The 12,989-nt window shown below is 42.4% G+C and overlaps 1 protein-coding gene across 6 annotated transcripts in view; it reads left to right on the top strand.

Moving 5' to 3' along the window:
* Positions 1 to 12,989, top strand: part of Tnfsf13b (TNF superfamily member 13b) — a 30,120-nt gene that overhangs the window by 5,290 nt on the left and 11,841 nt on the right. The window contains exons 3-4 of one of the 6 annotated variants that reach the window (XR_015639529.1): positions 1,571 to 1,666; positions 8,760 to 8,874. The exons of 1 other annotated variant lie outside the window; for it this stretch is intronic. Coding sequence is in view for 3 of the 5 variants with exons in the window: in XM_087588989.1 (XP_087445115.1) it covers positions 1,571 to 1,666; positions 8,760 to 8,816 (153 nt within the window). In the remaining 2 variants the exon portion in view is untranslated. The remainder of the gene's footprint in view (positions 1 to 1,570; positions 1,667 to 8,759; positions 8,875 to 12,989) is intronic. 4 more of the 6 variants (XM_087588989.1, XR_015639530.1, NM_001395721.1 and 1 more) reach the window with 4 other exon arrangements.

Genomic DNA, 12,989 nt, shown 5'->3' with positions numbered 1-12,989 from the left:
ATATCTAAACCCTGTTCTGGTTAAGCTAGAAGTTTTGGGAAATAAGAACGAGGAAGCCAAGCCAGTCAGTGCAGCCAAAGGTAGCAGTGAAGTCTGTTCTCTGGAGTCAGGCGTTGTGGTGAGACACACAGAGAAAACAAATGAATGGCATATGTAAGTTGACATAAGACTGAACAATAATACTTTGAAAAAGAATATAGGTAAGTCGGCTTTCTGAGTACCAGAACTAGGCAGGATGCCGGGGGGGGGGGGGGGGGACATCTTTCTAGCTCTCCTGGAAACCTCAATAGTTCTTCGAGATTGTAGCTCTTGTGCTTTTCAGGCGTGAGCATTTGTTATCAAACTGACTTTATAATTTCAAGCATTATACTGCTCTTATTAATAATTCCAGATGCCCAACGTGTAGGTGAGTTTTAAGTCAAACCGGCATGCCCTAGAATTGCCTGCAAAGAGAATCTTTTGAGGAATTATCTAAATCAGGTTGGTCTGTGGTCATGCCTCTAGGAGAGTGCCTTGGCTGTTAATTTATGTGGAAGTCTCAGACCATTCTGAGTGTCACCATTCCAGGGGTGGGAGGCTCTGAACTATGGGAGAATGAAGAAAGATAGCTGCCCGCAAGCCCGCAAGCGAGGAAGTGTTCTCTCTCTCTCTCTCTCTCTCTCTCTCTCTCTCTCTCTCTCTCTCTCTCTCTCTCTCTCTCTCTCCTTTTGACTGTGAGTATGATGGAGCACCTGCTTGAGTTCTACCTGGATTTCCTTTAAACAATGATGTGTCCCATGTAATTGCGAGCCTCCTCTGCTTGGCCCTCTGTCAGGGCATTTGACATCATCAGTGAACCAGGAAAGCTGGTAACATCTTTCTATTTAGTTTTTTTTTTAATAGGTGAGCTCCTCTGGGCAGGTGCAAGTTCATCTGAGCGGTGCTGCCCTTTAAAGGACACACCTGTCTCTGGAGAGCTAGATCCTGTCCAATTGGGCAGACAGCCATTGTTTGTATGCCATGATGTAGTCAATCTGAAGTAAACAAGAAAGGGAGAGAGAGGAGCCAACGTGGTGGAGTATGCTCCCTGTGGATCTCTATATGGTGTCCTTCGCCCTGCAATAAAGTTTTTCATTAGGAAAAACCTGGTTTTATTTGAAATTAAAAATTGATGTATACTACCTAGAAAGAGCAGAGGCTTCATTATAACAGTTTCATAAAGTATGCTGTGCACTTTGATCCTATACATACCTACCCCTGCTTCCTCTAAGATTAGAACATTCCATCCTGCAGGAAGCTACCTAAATAGGAAGGTAAATATTCACATTAGTTTCAGGAAGTCCCAGAAACTGAACAAAATTCAGCAGGCCCCTCCCTGCTTGAGTAGACAATAAAAGTTGAGAACACATCTCAGAGCAAATAAACTATCCTGGTTTGGATATACTTGACACAGGAAATGGCACTGTTAGGAGGTGTGGCCTGGATGGAGTAGGTGTGGCCCTGTTGGAGTAGGTGTATCACTGTGGGGGGTGGGCTTTTAGTCTCTCCTCCTAGTTTCCTAAGAAGCCAGTCTTCTCCTGTTTGCCTTCAGAACAAGATGTAGACCTCTCAGCTACTCCAGTGCCATCCCTGCCTGGAAACTGCCATGCTTCTCACCATGATGAGAATGGACTGAACCTCAGAACCAGTAAGCCAGCCCCAATTAAATGTTGTCCTTTATAAAGAGTTGCCTTGGTCATGGTGTCTGTTCACAGCAGTAAAACCCTAACTAAGACAGAAGTTGGTACTGGGGATTGGGATATTGCTGTGATTGGCCTGACCATGTTTTTGTTTGGAGGAATGTGGGTTTGGGAACTTTGGAAAATAGTGGGATGCTTTAAGTGAGGCTTAATAGACCATCCAAGTAGGAATATTGAAGACATTATAGTGCTGAGGGTGATTTGCACTGTGCAGACCTGGCTCAAGTTGTTTTAATGAGGTAGAATTTTAGTATGTGTTCTATCTACTGTTCTTGTGATATTTTGATGAAATATATGACTGCTTTTCACCCGTGTCTGAAAAGTCCACCTGAGGCTAAGGTGGAGAGACTTAGATTAATTGCATTGGCTAAGGAAGTCTCAAAACAGGCTGGTATGAATTCTGTTATGTGGCTATTGAAGCTTACTCTTATTAAAAGCATTTGGATGAAAAGGAGCAAGCCAAGAAAGGGAAAATACAAAATGTATGGTTCAGGTATTAAAGGGGCACCAGGAAGCCGAAGGGAGCTAAAGCCCGTGTTCCAGGAGATACATGGATTAAGGGACTGTGAGGAAAGACCCCACCTTCGGAGTTTATTATGCTTCTGCAGTTGAACAAGGGACTCTGTGATTGTTTTCATCTGGACTTTCAATCTAGAATGAAGTACAATCGAGAAATGAAGAGCACAGCTGTGACAATACATCCTGAGTCTGGAAGACGCAGGCTTCTGATCCAGAATTTGAGGAAAGGTGGCCATTGAAAATCTTAGGCCCAAGCGAGGTGGTTCACACCTTTAAACCCAGAACTCAGGAGACAGAGGCATGCAGATCTCTGAGTTCAAGGTCAGTTTACAGAGCAAGTTCAAGGACAACAAAGCTTAGGCAGGGAAGGAGTTGAAAAACAGAAAGCTGGTGATAATGTAATAGAACAATGGGGCCATGTTCCAGCTCCAGCAAGCAGCCAAAATTAGCAGCTTTAGCCATGTGGCTCTGGCTTTAGAGTCAAGAATGGAAAGGGCTACTGGGATAATTGATGATGCTTAGCTGGAGCTAAGAAATTAATGGTGATTAAGAAGAGACCATATTACTGAGGTAAAAATCTGAGAAGCATTTCCTGAGCATGCAAAGAAACTATGTTCCAGAGATAGCCATTGCTGTACCTCATGCTGCAACTAGACTTGGTAATGTGTACAAGTGACCCAGGTGGTACTGGTGTTGAAGATATGAAGGCGTCACGGAGAGCAGCTGTGGCTTGTCACTGTGGGAGGTCAGGGATGGACATCGGTGAAGGTGCAGCCTCAGTTGCCGTTGATGGCCCAGGACTGAAGGGGTCATGCAAAGGATTTGTGGCTTGGCACCATGAAGAGAGCCTAAGAGAGACTACTGGTGAAGCCTAGTTGCATGGAACAAATCCAGCATATTGAAGACACCAGTACCATGGGATGACCACCAAGAACAGCAGCAACAATAGAGTGGATCAACCGGAGACCGGAGTGCTACAGAGGACAGAGCTGGAGAAGTGACCCAGGCCCTTCAGAGGAGCTCAGAAGTGTTGATCCCAGACACTGGACTAAATGTATTCTGCATTATGCTATGTTTAGGTATGGGCCCCATAGACTCATGTGTTTGAAAAACCTGTGGGGGCCAACGAATGGAATGAGGTGGTTTGAATATGCTTGACGAAGGGAATGACACTATTAGAAGGTGTGGCCTTGTTAGAGGAAGTGTGTCACCGTGGGAGTGGGCGCTTAGACCCTCCTTCTAGATGCCTGGAAGCCAGTCTTCTCCTATTTGCCTTCAGAATAAGATGTAGAACTTTCAGATCCTCTAGTGCCATGCCTGCCTGGATGCTGCCATGTTCCCACCATGACGATAATGGACTGAACCTCTGACCCTGTAAGGCAGCCCCAATTAAATGCTGTCCCTTATAACAGTTGCCTTGGCCATGGTGTGTCTTTAGAGCAATGCAAACCCTAAGACAGAAGCCGAGCTGCAAAGAAGATTCTCAGAGGAGAAAGGCAGCAGACAAGACTGTGAGACCAGACCACCTGCCTGAAAGAAGCAGAAACCAGCGGAGCTGCCTGCCAGAGATTTAGACCAGCTGGGGCATCTGGAAAGGGTTCTCTCCAACCTGTTGGGCATCCTGAAGGCTGTACAGTGAGCTCCAGGTTCCCAGCTTCGTGAGCTGTCACCCATGCTGGGAGTAGGCTTTGGTGATGTAGCCGTGATGAGTCATTTCTGCTTTAGAAGTAACCCCAATAAAAATGGTTCATAGTTCACCAAGTTGGCCTTGGACGGCATCCATACTTTGGTCTGTCATGGGAACTTAATCCTGGGTGACTAGATGTGCATGTTGCATTTCCCCAGAAAAATTTTGTCACACAACAGTGTGTGAGATCTTTCCTCTTTCCAAGTAACCCCCTGTTTACTTTTGTGTTATGTGTGTTTGTGTGACTGTGAGTTATAATATACTTGTGTTGTACACGTCATACCATATATAAATGTAGATTTCACATATACATGTTTGTATTTAGCAAACATACATATTTATCTCACCCATTCTGCCATATTTCACCTAATTTGGCAAACCACCACCCATCCGCTTTTCGGAAAAGTGGCATAACTTGTTTTATGCCTGAATAAAGCTCTATTGTCTGTGCATCCCACTTTTTAAATGTTCATTAGATGCAGGACAGTGAGACAGCGTTCCATAGCTCAGCCGGCATAAATAGCTGTACAATACAACATGAAAATGCTGACTTCTGCCTCGCGTGCTGCACTAGACTTGTTTGTGAAAAATCCCAGGAGTGATACCACACTTTAGATGAGCCGAAGGGAAGCCCAGGGTCATTTGGAGAAACGGAACAAAGTTAGCATAAAGTTTAAAGTAATAAACGAGAGGTTCGGTATCTATATTTATACATAATGTATAAAACAAACAAGTTCCTGTAAATTTCACTATAATCTGGCTCTGCTAACACTGCATCTGTATGAGATAAGGGGCAGAGCTCTGATCTGACTTCCTTGTCTGTCGGTTGTCCATTTCAGCTTACAGAAGCTCTGCATGTTCTCCACGATTGACAGTGTGCAGTGATCCTAATGTGTGATGTCTGTCTCCCTGGCAACAGCAACAATAACAGAGCTAGTTACTTATTTGGGGAGCCAGTAATTATTTTCAAATATAGACTTTTACTTCCCAAGAAGGAACAGACTGCTTCTGTACTTTTCCCCTGCACGGACAGGAGTTGTTCAGTTGGGTTTAAGGATTTGTGTAGGCTTGGAAAAAATGTGCTCAAGATCCCAGGTTATGGGATCTAGAAAGAAACAGGAAGCATTGAAGATTTTCCGAGCTGCCCGATGTTTATAGGCATGGAGACCCCAACCCTCAATCTTGTAAACAGGGAGCTATGTGGGTGCTCCTCTGTTGCAGTGTCTTTTCGAGAGTCTGGCTTTTCTCTGTCCTTGAAGTGATCGCAAAAGTAATTGTCAGGGCTCACTGGGAAACTGTGCTGCAGAAGAAAAGCTGTGTGTGACAATCTTTTCTCGTGAGCCAGTCATACCCATCCACAATTACCTAATGATTACTTTGCTCATACTGGACTTTGATTGGTTGACATATTCTACAGGCAACCAGATTCAGCTTGAAGGGCTTTGGTTTCTGATACAGAAAGCAACATAACACAATAGTGGCTTCCTTCCTGTTTCAAAGCACATGCTTCAGATTTTCTTGATTTAAAAGTGTATGGATGTTATATTGCAAGTCACAGCTTTTAGATAGGGAGACAAGGTTTCCTAATGAGTAACATTCAGGAGCCCCAGCTAAGACTGAAGAATCTTGGCTTTCCTCACCCCACTCTTGAGGGCAGCAGCTGTGTTCATTCTTCAGGAATTTCACTTTATAAACCACTTACTTCCCTGAGCCAATCTTTTTGGCTTCATTATGAGTAAATATTCTTGAGATCTAAAATGTGACCACCCTCAGATTATTCACCATGGTTCCATGTACCATTATGTCATGATTTCTAGTTTTTGATGGGTTTCACTGCCAACTTAGGGGAGAAGGAAAATCTGTTAAATGTTCTATATAATTTCAGTTGTGGGAAAGGGAAAGGTATTTTTATACCCATGAAATACTAAGCACTACTGATGAGTTTCCCAGTTCTTACCAATAGGCGCTCCTTTAATTAGACTGTGGGCCTCTGAAATGGGATGGCTAGCTACCTACACTGTTGGGAAACACTGTAGCTGTCTGAGTTTGGTTCACTATGCATCAAATCTTTTATTACACTGCTATAGATATCACAGAATAAGATCTGTGTTGAGTGACTCTTACAATAAAAACTGGAAAAGTTTACTGGTAGATTTCAAATTTCTTAAAAGGAAAAAGAAAGGTATTCAAAAGGCCTGGAGACTTTCTTAACCCGGTGCCACTGATGGACCTGCTTATTTGGAGAATATACCTGAGGCACTGGTACTCAGCAGACAGCCTGATAGCCTGCTTTGATCACTGAGGAACACTGTTTGCAACAATATTTCTCTTCTAAGGGTTATATTTCATCCAAGGGTTATATTTCTCATGGTACATGCCAAAATATTTTTTTTCAATGTGTAGGCTAGAGCCAAGTTTCAGTTCAGCTAAAATCAAATTATGATATTTTCCTACCAGGTTGGTGGTGGGTTCTAATAGATATGTTTGATAAGACACCGATATTAGGGTCGTGGCCGTGTTCTACTGAGCTTAAAGAAATAGTCAGAAAGTAGTTCCAAGAGGAACTCCATGCATCTTGCCTGCATTACCTTCAGTTAGTATGAAATGCTCTACCAATGTCCTCCTAGCATATTCACCGCTATCCAACTGCAATGTGTTAAGCCTTTAGGCTTAGGTGCTAACACTACTACAGTGTTACTTTGTGCTTTCCTATACGGGTATAGATTCTAAGATTACATCAGCATCCCTTCACTTAATCATCAGGTGTGCAAGCATGCACACACACATACATACATACATACACACACACACACACACACACACACACACACACACACACAGTAGAAGGGGAATTAATTGGGTAGAAGAGATTAGCCTCATAGGAGAAGGCAGGAGAGATTAATGAGAGAATTTGGTCAGAGTACATAGTATATTGAAGAAAGATGAATTTACAACAGTTGTCACTTCGTACAAAGAATATATACTAATAAAAAGCTTTATTATTAGTTTTTTAAAGAAGTGGATGGGGTGTGGGAGTCCCACTGTGTGGCCTAGAATTCAGTATGTAGACCAGGTTGCTCTTGCATGCATAGAGATCCCTCTGCCTCCTGAGTACTGGGTAATCTTTATTTGTGATGCATGCTTAGATTTATGATTTGCATTTGCAAAGACATCTTTACTGCTTCTTGTGGTTCTCCTTACACTTCAGCAGAAAGGCCCTGCATTTGTTTAACAATTATTCTTTGCTCCCTGGAGATGTGTGGTTTGACCTGATGATTTCAAGAGGCTTTGCTGACTGTGTAGCCTCAGAAAACCTTACATCTCATTTTAAGGTTTTTGTGTGTGTGTGTGTGTGTGTGTGTGTGTGTGTGTGTGTGTGTGTTTGCTTGGGTGTTTGTTCGTTTTCTCTTTCATCTAAAATATTCTACCTACAAAACTTGACTTTGGCTCTAGAGCAAAATAGAATTTAAATTCTGGTCCCTCTGCATCTCTGAGGCTCTGAACAAGCTGTCTATATGCTCTAAAGGAAGCCTCCCAGCATCTGATCTTTAGAGTTCTTGTCAATATCAAAACAGAGGTACACATCAAGCCTGAGGGTGGTATTTACCACTTCTGTCCGTCAGTAAATTCTGACAGTTACTTTCATTTTCAGACAAGGCAAAAGTTGTTGTTTTTTTTTTTTTTTTTTTTGGTAGCAAGTCACTATTTAATGTTAGATTTTTTTATTAAATGAAAATTATTTTAGAAAATCCTTACACATGTAACTCTTCAAGTATATGGCATACGTAAAAACCAAAGGACCCGCCTGGGTTGATACCAGCTCTTCAGTGTATGTTACAGTTTCCAGTTTAGCATTTTCATGGGATTTCTGAGTGTGCGAGTGAACGCGTCTCTGTCTCCTGTGCCTTCTCTTGGGCTCTTTTCCTTCTGTTGGTTTATCCTGTCCAAGTTCAATGTGGTAGCTTTTGTTTTATATTATTATATTTTATCTTGTTATTTTTTAAAGAAAGAAAGAAACAAAGAAACAAAGAAACAAAGAGAGAAAGAAACAAAGAAACAAAGAAAGAATCAAAAGCTAGCCACTAGGGTAAAGGTTATTTATACCTGCCATTTATACCTGCTGGGAGAAGGCAGATCAGTTTTCTCTGAAGAAGTGACACTGGGTGTATCAACTTCTCAGTGTAGACTTCAAGTTCAGGAGTAGTTGACCAACACGTAGTGGACACCACAGCTTTTTGGTGTCCTTTTATTTGGTTATGGCTTGCTGGAGTTTTTGTTTGCTTGTCTGTTTGTTGTTGTTTTCTGTTCAATGTTCTGTTTTGTTTTCTTTGTTTTGAAGGGTTTTATTGTATTGGGTTTGTGCTTGTTGGATTTTTGTTTGCTTTTTTTGTTTGTTTGCTTGTTTTGTTTTGTTTTTTGTTCTCTTGAGAAAGCTATTAAAGTTTGGTGGGTAGTGAGGGAGAAAGGATCTGGAAGGACTTAGGGGAGGGGAAGAATAGAATCAACATAAATTTCAATTTATTAATTGTTTTATTTTAAATAATAAAAATATTTTAAAAAGTCAAAATGATTAGAAATAGTTTAATGGAGCCGAGACTGAATGATTGATACAGATGGCCTCTCACTGCATTTCCAAAACACTGAAGTCTCACCTTGGGTGTCAAAAACTCTGTGTGTTTAAAGGGGACGATTTCACAAAGACGCCGTTCTTTAAGCAGTGTGAGTGCTCCTAGGGACACAGGGTTAGCCATATCTTCTCTCTTCTTCATGGCCTTCTTGCTTCTGCCAATAACTAAAACACTGTGGTTTTTGTGTTTTTGTTTTTTACTTTTCAGTCATTCAAGACTGTCTGCAGCTGATTGCAGACAGCAACACGCCGACTATACGAAAAGGTAATGACCGGCCAGCCTCTGTGTCTGCTTAGGATTCAGTCCAGCGTGGCTGATGCTTGTAAGTCTCAAGTCTAAGGTAGTGTTTGAACTGCGGCTCCCATCAGCCACCCTCCAGAGTTCTTACAGCACACGGACTAGTATAATCATGCCGTAGACGCACAGCCTCAGATTAAGTTTCAGACAGTCAGATCACATTGAGTTCAGCTTTTATTGTTCGGGGAAGTGTTGGCTTCTGCAGAGAGACATGGCTCTCGTCCTGTGTCTGCCTGTGCTCCTTGGCTGGAAATCTCCTCAGGGGATGGAAATGGGGCTGCCTTGTTCTGAAAGCTGTAATTGTATTGGTTTTTAATGTCCACGGGGAATTTAGTGACAGATTATGGTTTCAATTTGATTTTGTTCTCTTGGAGCTTTGCTAGTTTTAATTTTAGAAAGAAAACAAAAAAGTGGTTTCTCTAACAGCAGCCGGACACAAAAATACACTTTTCACCCCATTTCCCAAATAACGCCACCCACGATTTTGAGCCAAAGGAAGAGCCAAGCACAAGGGCTCTGTTGATAACCCGAGAGCAGCTCGATGCTCCCTGCAGGCCTTCAGAGGCCTCCTGAGGCCCTCCACATTGCCAACCTTGGTGTCTCCTCCCAGAAAACCTTTTCTCTCTTTAATTTAGTCCAATTTCTCGTAGATTCGCATAACCGCGCCACTCTTGCATGCAGCAGCGCCCTGAAAAGTAAATATTTGGGAAACATTGACGCATTGCAGTCCTTGACAAGATAAGATAATCGCTGAGCAAAAATGTTCAAGGAGGAATGATGCAGTTGGTCTGCATATTTTATCTGTGGTCTTTTCACTGGGGCACAGAGAAATGAGCAGCACCACAGTGGCTTTTTTATGTGAGTGTGTCATTGCACGCTCAGCTGTAAGATGAAGGAAATTATTTACACTCACAGGAAAGTGGATGGGACTAGGGTCCACAGACCTAGAAAGACAAATAGAGTGTGTGTGTGTGTGTGTGTGTGTGTGTCTGTGTGTGTGTATGTGTGTGTGTATGTGTGTGTTGTGTGTGTGTTTGTGTGTGTTTGAGTGTGTTGTATGTGTGTGTGTTGTTCTCACTCTCTGACAGCCTGACCTGCCCACCCTCCCTCTCCAGCTTGAGATCTGCTTCCTCCCTTCAGATTTATTACCACACATGTTACCACAGGTTTTCCTCTCACTTCCTAAAGACCTCCTCCTTATTCATAGTCTGCTGCATTTGGCATGCATGCACACACACACACACACACACACACATGCACACAGGTACACACACACACACACACACACACACACACACACACACACACACATACACAGAGCCCAGAATCATGCTGTATACAAATACAGGCTTGTGTCTCATTCAAGACAGGGATCTCTGGTCTCATCCACTTTCCTGTAAGTGTAAATAATTTCCTTCATCTTACAGCTTGATAAAATCAAGCCACGTATACGCATTACACTGCCCACTTCTCTGTTGATGTATTTATTCAGTTTACATACTGTGACTGAACTGCTGAGAATATGGAATGCTTGTATTGAAGAAAATGTTTGTGGGTTTTATTTCAATGGAGTTTGGCCACTAATGACCAATGGGGGGAAAAGAAAATAGAAGAAAGCCCATGAATTGACAAGGAAAGACTGTACACGGACAGCTGAGAGGAGAAACAGCTTGGGCAAGGGATTTATAAGTCCTGTGGCTGCAGCTGGAGTTTAGACCACACTTGATGACCAGGGATGGAGAAACAACTTAGGGTAGATAACACATGCAGGCTGGCCTTCCCAGTGAGTCTCTGGTTCTATTTTGCATTTATACTTTTGTACATAATTTTAAAGGTGCTAAAGGCCAGACAAGTACCAGGCCATCTGAAAAGCTATGATTGCTTATAGCCTTTTGTTTCCCAAAACCATCTTTGCAGCATTCAGACATCAGCAACCGATTTTTCTAAGAATAGAACTTAAGCCAGAAGAACCACCTAAGGACTGAAGACAACATTTAAAACGATGCTTGGGGAAGATTCACCAGACACATTTGTTTGAGGGGAAACCAAGCCTAAATCCACACAAACACCGCACCCTCGATGTTTTTGTGCCATGGGTGCCTGTGGACCTGGGCTACAAAAGGCCAGAACTCCATGGCATTTTGCATGGATGGGCCAGCTTCGGCCAGCCAGCCAAGGACAGGAACACATACTTGAGAATTGCATCTAACTGAGACATGCCCTGGTATTCTAGTTGAGCAGGCCTACATGTGAAGAAAGTCTTCGTGCCATGAACCACTGCCTCTTGCAGAGGGCATCAAGCCTTGCTCAAGCAGTAACATGTTTATCTTACTGCTAAGCCCTATCATCCGGGAGTCTGAAGCAAAGTCTCCTATGCTCTCCAGAGCACAAAGAGCGGGATGGCTTGCATTTGGTATGCAATATAGTCACCCTCAGTGATGACCACATTCTGCTGATCCAAAGCACCTCGAAGGAACGCATATGTATTCTTATCCGTAGTATGGGTGGTGATGGTTCAGGAGCACAGACTCAGGTTGCCCTGGGAGATGTTCCAATGCAGATAGCTCCGTGACAATTTTATAGTGGCAGAACAAGAGACAGTCACACGTCAAAGCATTTTCCAGGTGCTTTGCTGCAGGTGGGAGCAGCGCGGGGAGAGTTAGCTGTTGGCATTCCTAACCTCTGGGTGGGCACAAAGAGTCGTTTGCTAACACATTCTAAAGGTTTTGTTGGATGACCACAAGGATGGAGTTTAAACCTGGGGTTGGGGGCAGGGCAATGAATGAGTAGAAGGGGGCTAACTGAAGTGTGGTTTGTTTGTTGTTTTTGCTTTCCTACATGTTTGCATGGATGGGCTCATTGCCCTACTGATTTACATTCCCCTCTTGGGTTGTGATCTTAAGCATCACTTCAAATTTTACTGAATTTGGGGGTGTCTTCTTTGGGAAAAATATCTTCTATAATCCTTGACTACTCTCTACTTCTTAGTTGAGCCATTTCTCTCTCTCTCTCTCTCTCTTTTTTTTTTTTTGTTGACATATGAAACTATATTTTAGGTGACAAACCCTTACAAAAATGCTTGATTTGCAAATATTTTCCCTTGCATTGAGGATTATCTGCATTTTATTTTGTTTTATATTGTTTTAGAGATAGGGTCTACAAGCTAACTCCCGAGTGCTGGGATTACAGCCATGGTGTCACCATGTTGTTCAGAAGTATTTAATTTGAGGAAATCAAACTTCCTTATCAATCCCCTTCCTTTTCTCACATTTTGGTTACTACCGTTGCCAAACATGTCAACAAACTCAACAGTACAATCGACACCTATGCTGACTCTAGATAGCATCAAGTTCTATTGCCATATTAATGATTTTATGGTTATCAGTCCATGAACGTGAGGTGTCTTCACATGTACTTATGTCTCCTGTGTTAAATTTAACAATATTTTATAACTTTTAACATATGTGCCTTTTAGTACATTGAATAAATTTATTCCTAGCCATTTTCTTCATTTGAATTCAGTCTTAGTTTAGGTAGCTAAAATAAATCACCACAGGCTGGATTGTTTAAACAATAGATTGCTTTTCTACAATATTGGAGCTAGAAAAGTCCATGTCCAGTTGCCAGGAGGATCTCTGTGAGTTTGAGGCTAGCCTGGTCTACAGAGTGAGTTCTAGGATAGCCAGAGCAACACAAAGAAACTCTGTCTCTAAATAAGTAATAAGTAAGTGTGTGTATGCAAGTATGTATGTATGTATGCATGCGTGCATGCATGTGTGTGTCATACTTCCTGTTGACTCTTCTTCTGAACACATCACTGGGACAAGGTGACTTAGCGTGTGGGTTCCGGGAAGACATTAATTAGCTCATTGCATAACAAATCATACCAAAGACGGAATTGTCTACTTCTGTTCTCCATTTTTCCTTCTTGGCTGAAATGAAAATGACTTTGGGGAATTGACCCTTTGTGAAGCAACTTAGCTAAATCCATTTGTTAATTTTGCTAGGTTTAATATCTGTTCCGTAGATCACTGTTTTGTGGGGCAATACACAGTTCCACTTTTCTCCTTTCGGTTGGACGTCTTTCCTCCTATTCACTTGGTCTCCTGGCTGCACTGAGCAGCAGTAATAAAAGTCCTG

The sequence above is a fragment of the Rattus norvegicus genome, chromosome 16, assembly GCF_021556685.1.
Source record: "Rattus norvegicus strain SHRSP/BbbUtx chromosome 16, alternate assembly SHRSP_T2T, whole genome shotgun sequence".
NCBI classification, from domain to species: domain Eukaryota; kingdom Metazoa; phylum Chordata; class Mammalia; order Rodentia; family Muridae; genus Rattus; species Rattus norvegicus.
The sequence above is the reverse complement of the archived record's forward strand: the minus strand, read 5'-3'. Positions and strand labels throughout refer to the sequence as shown.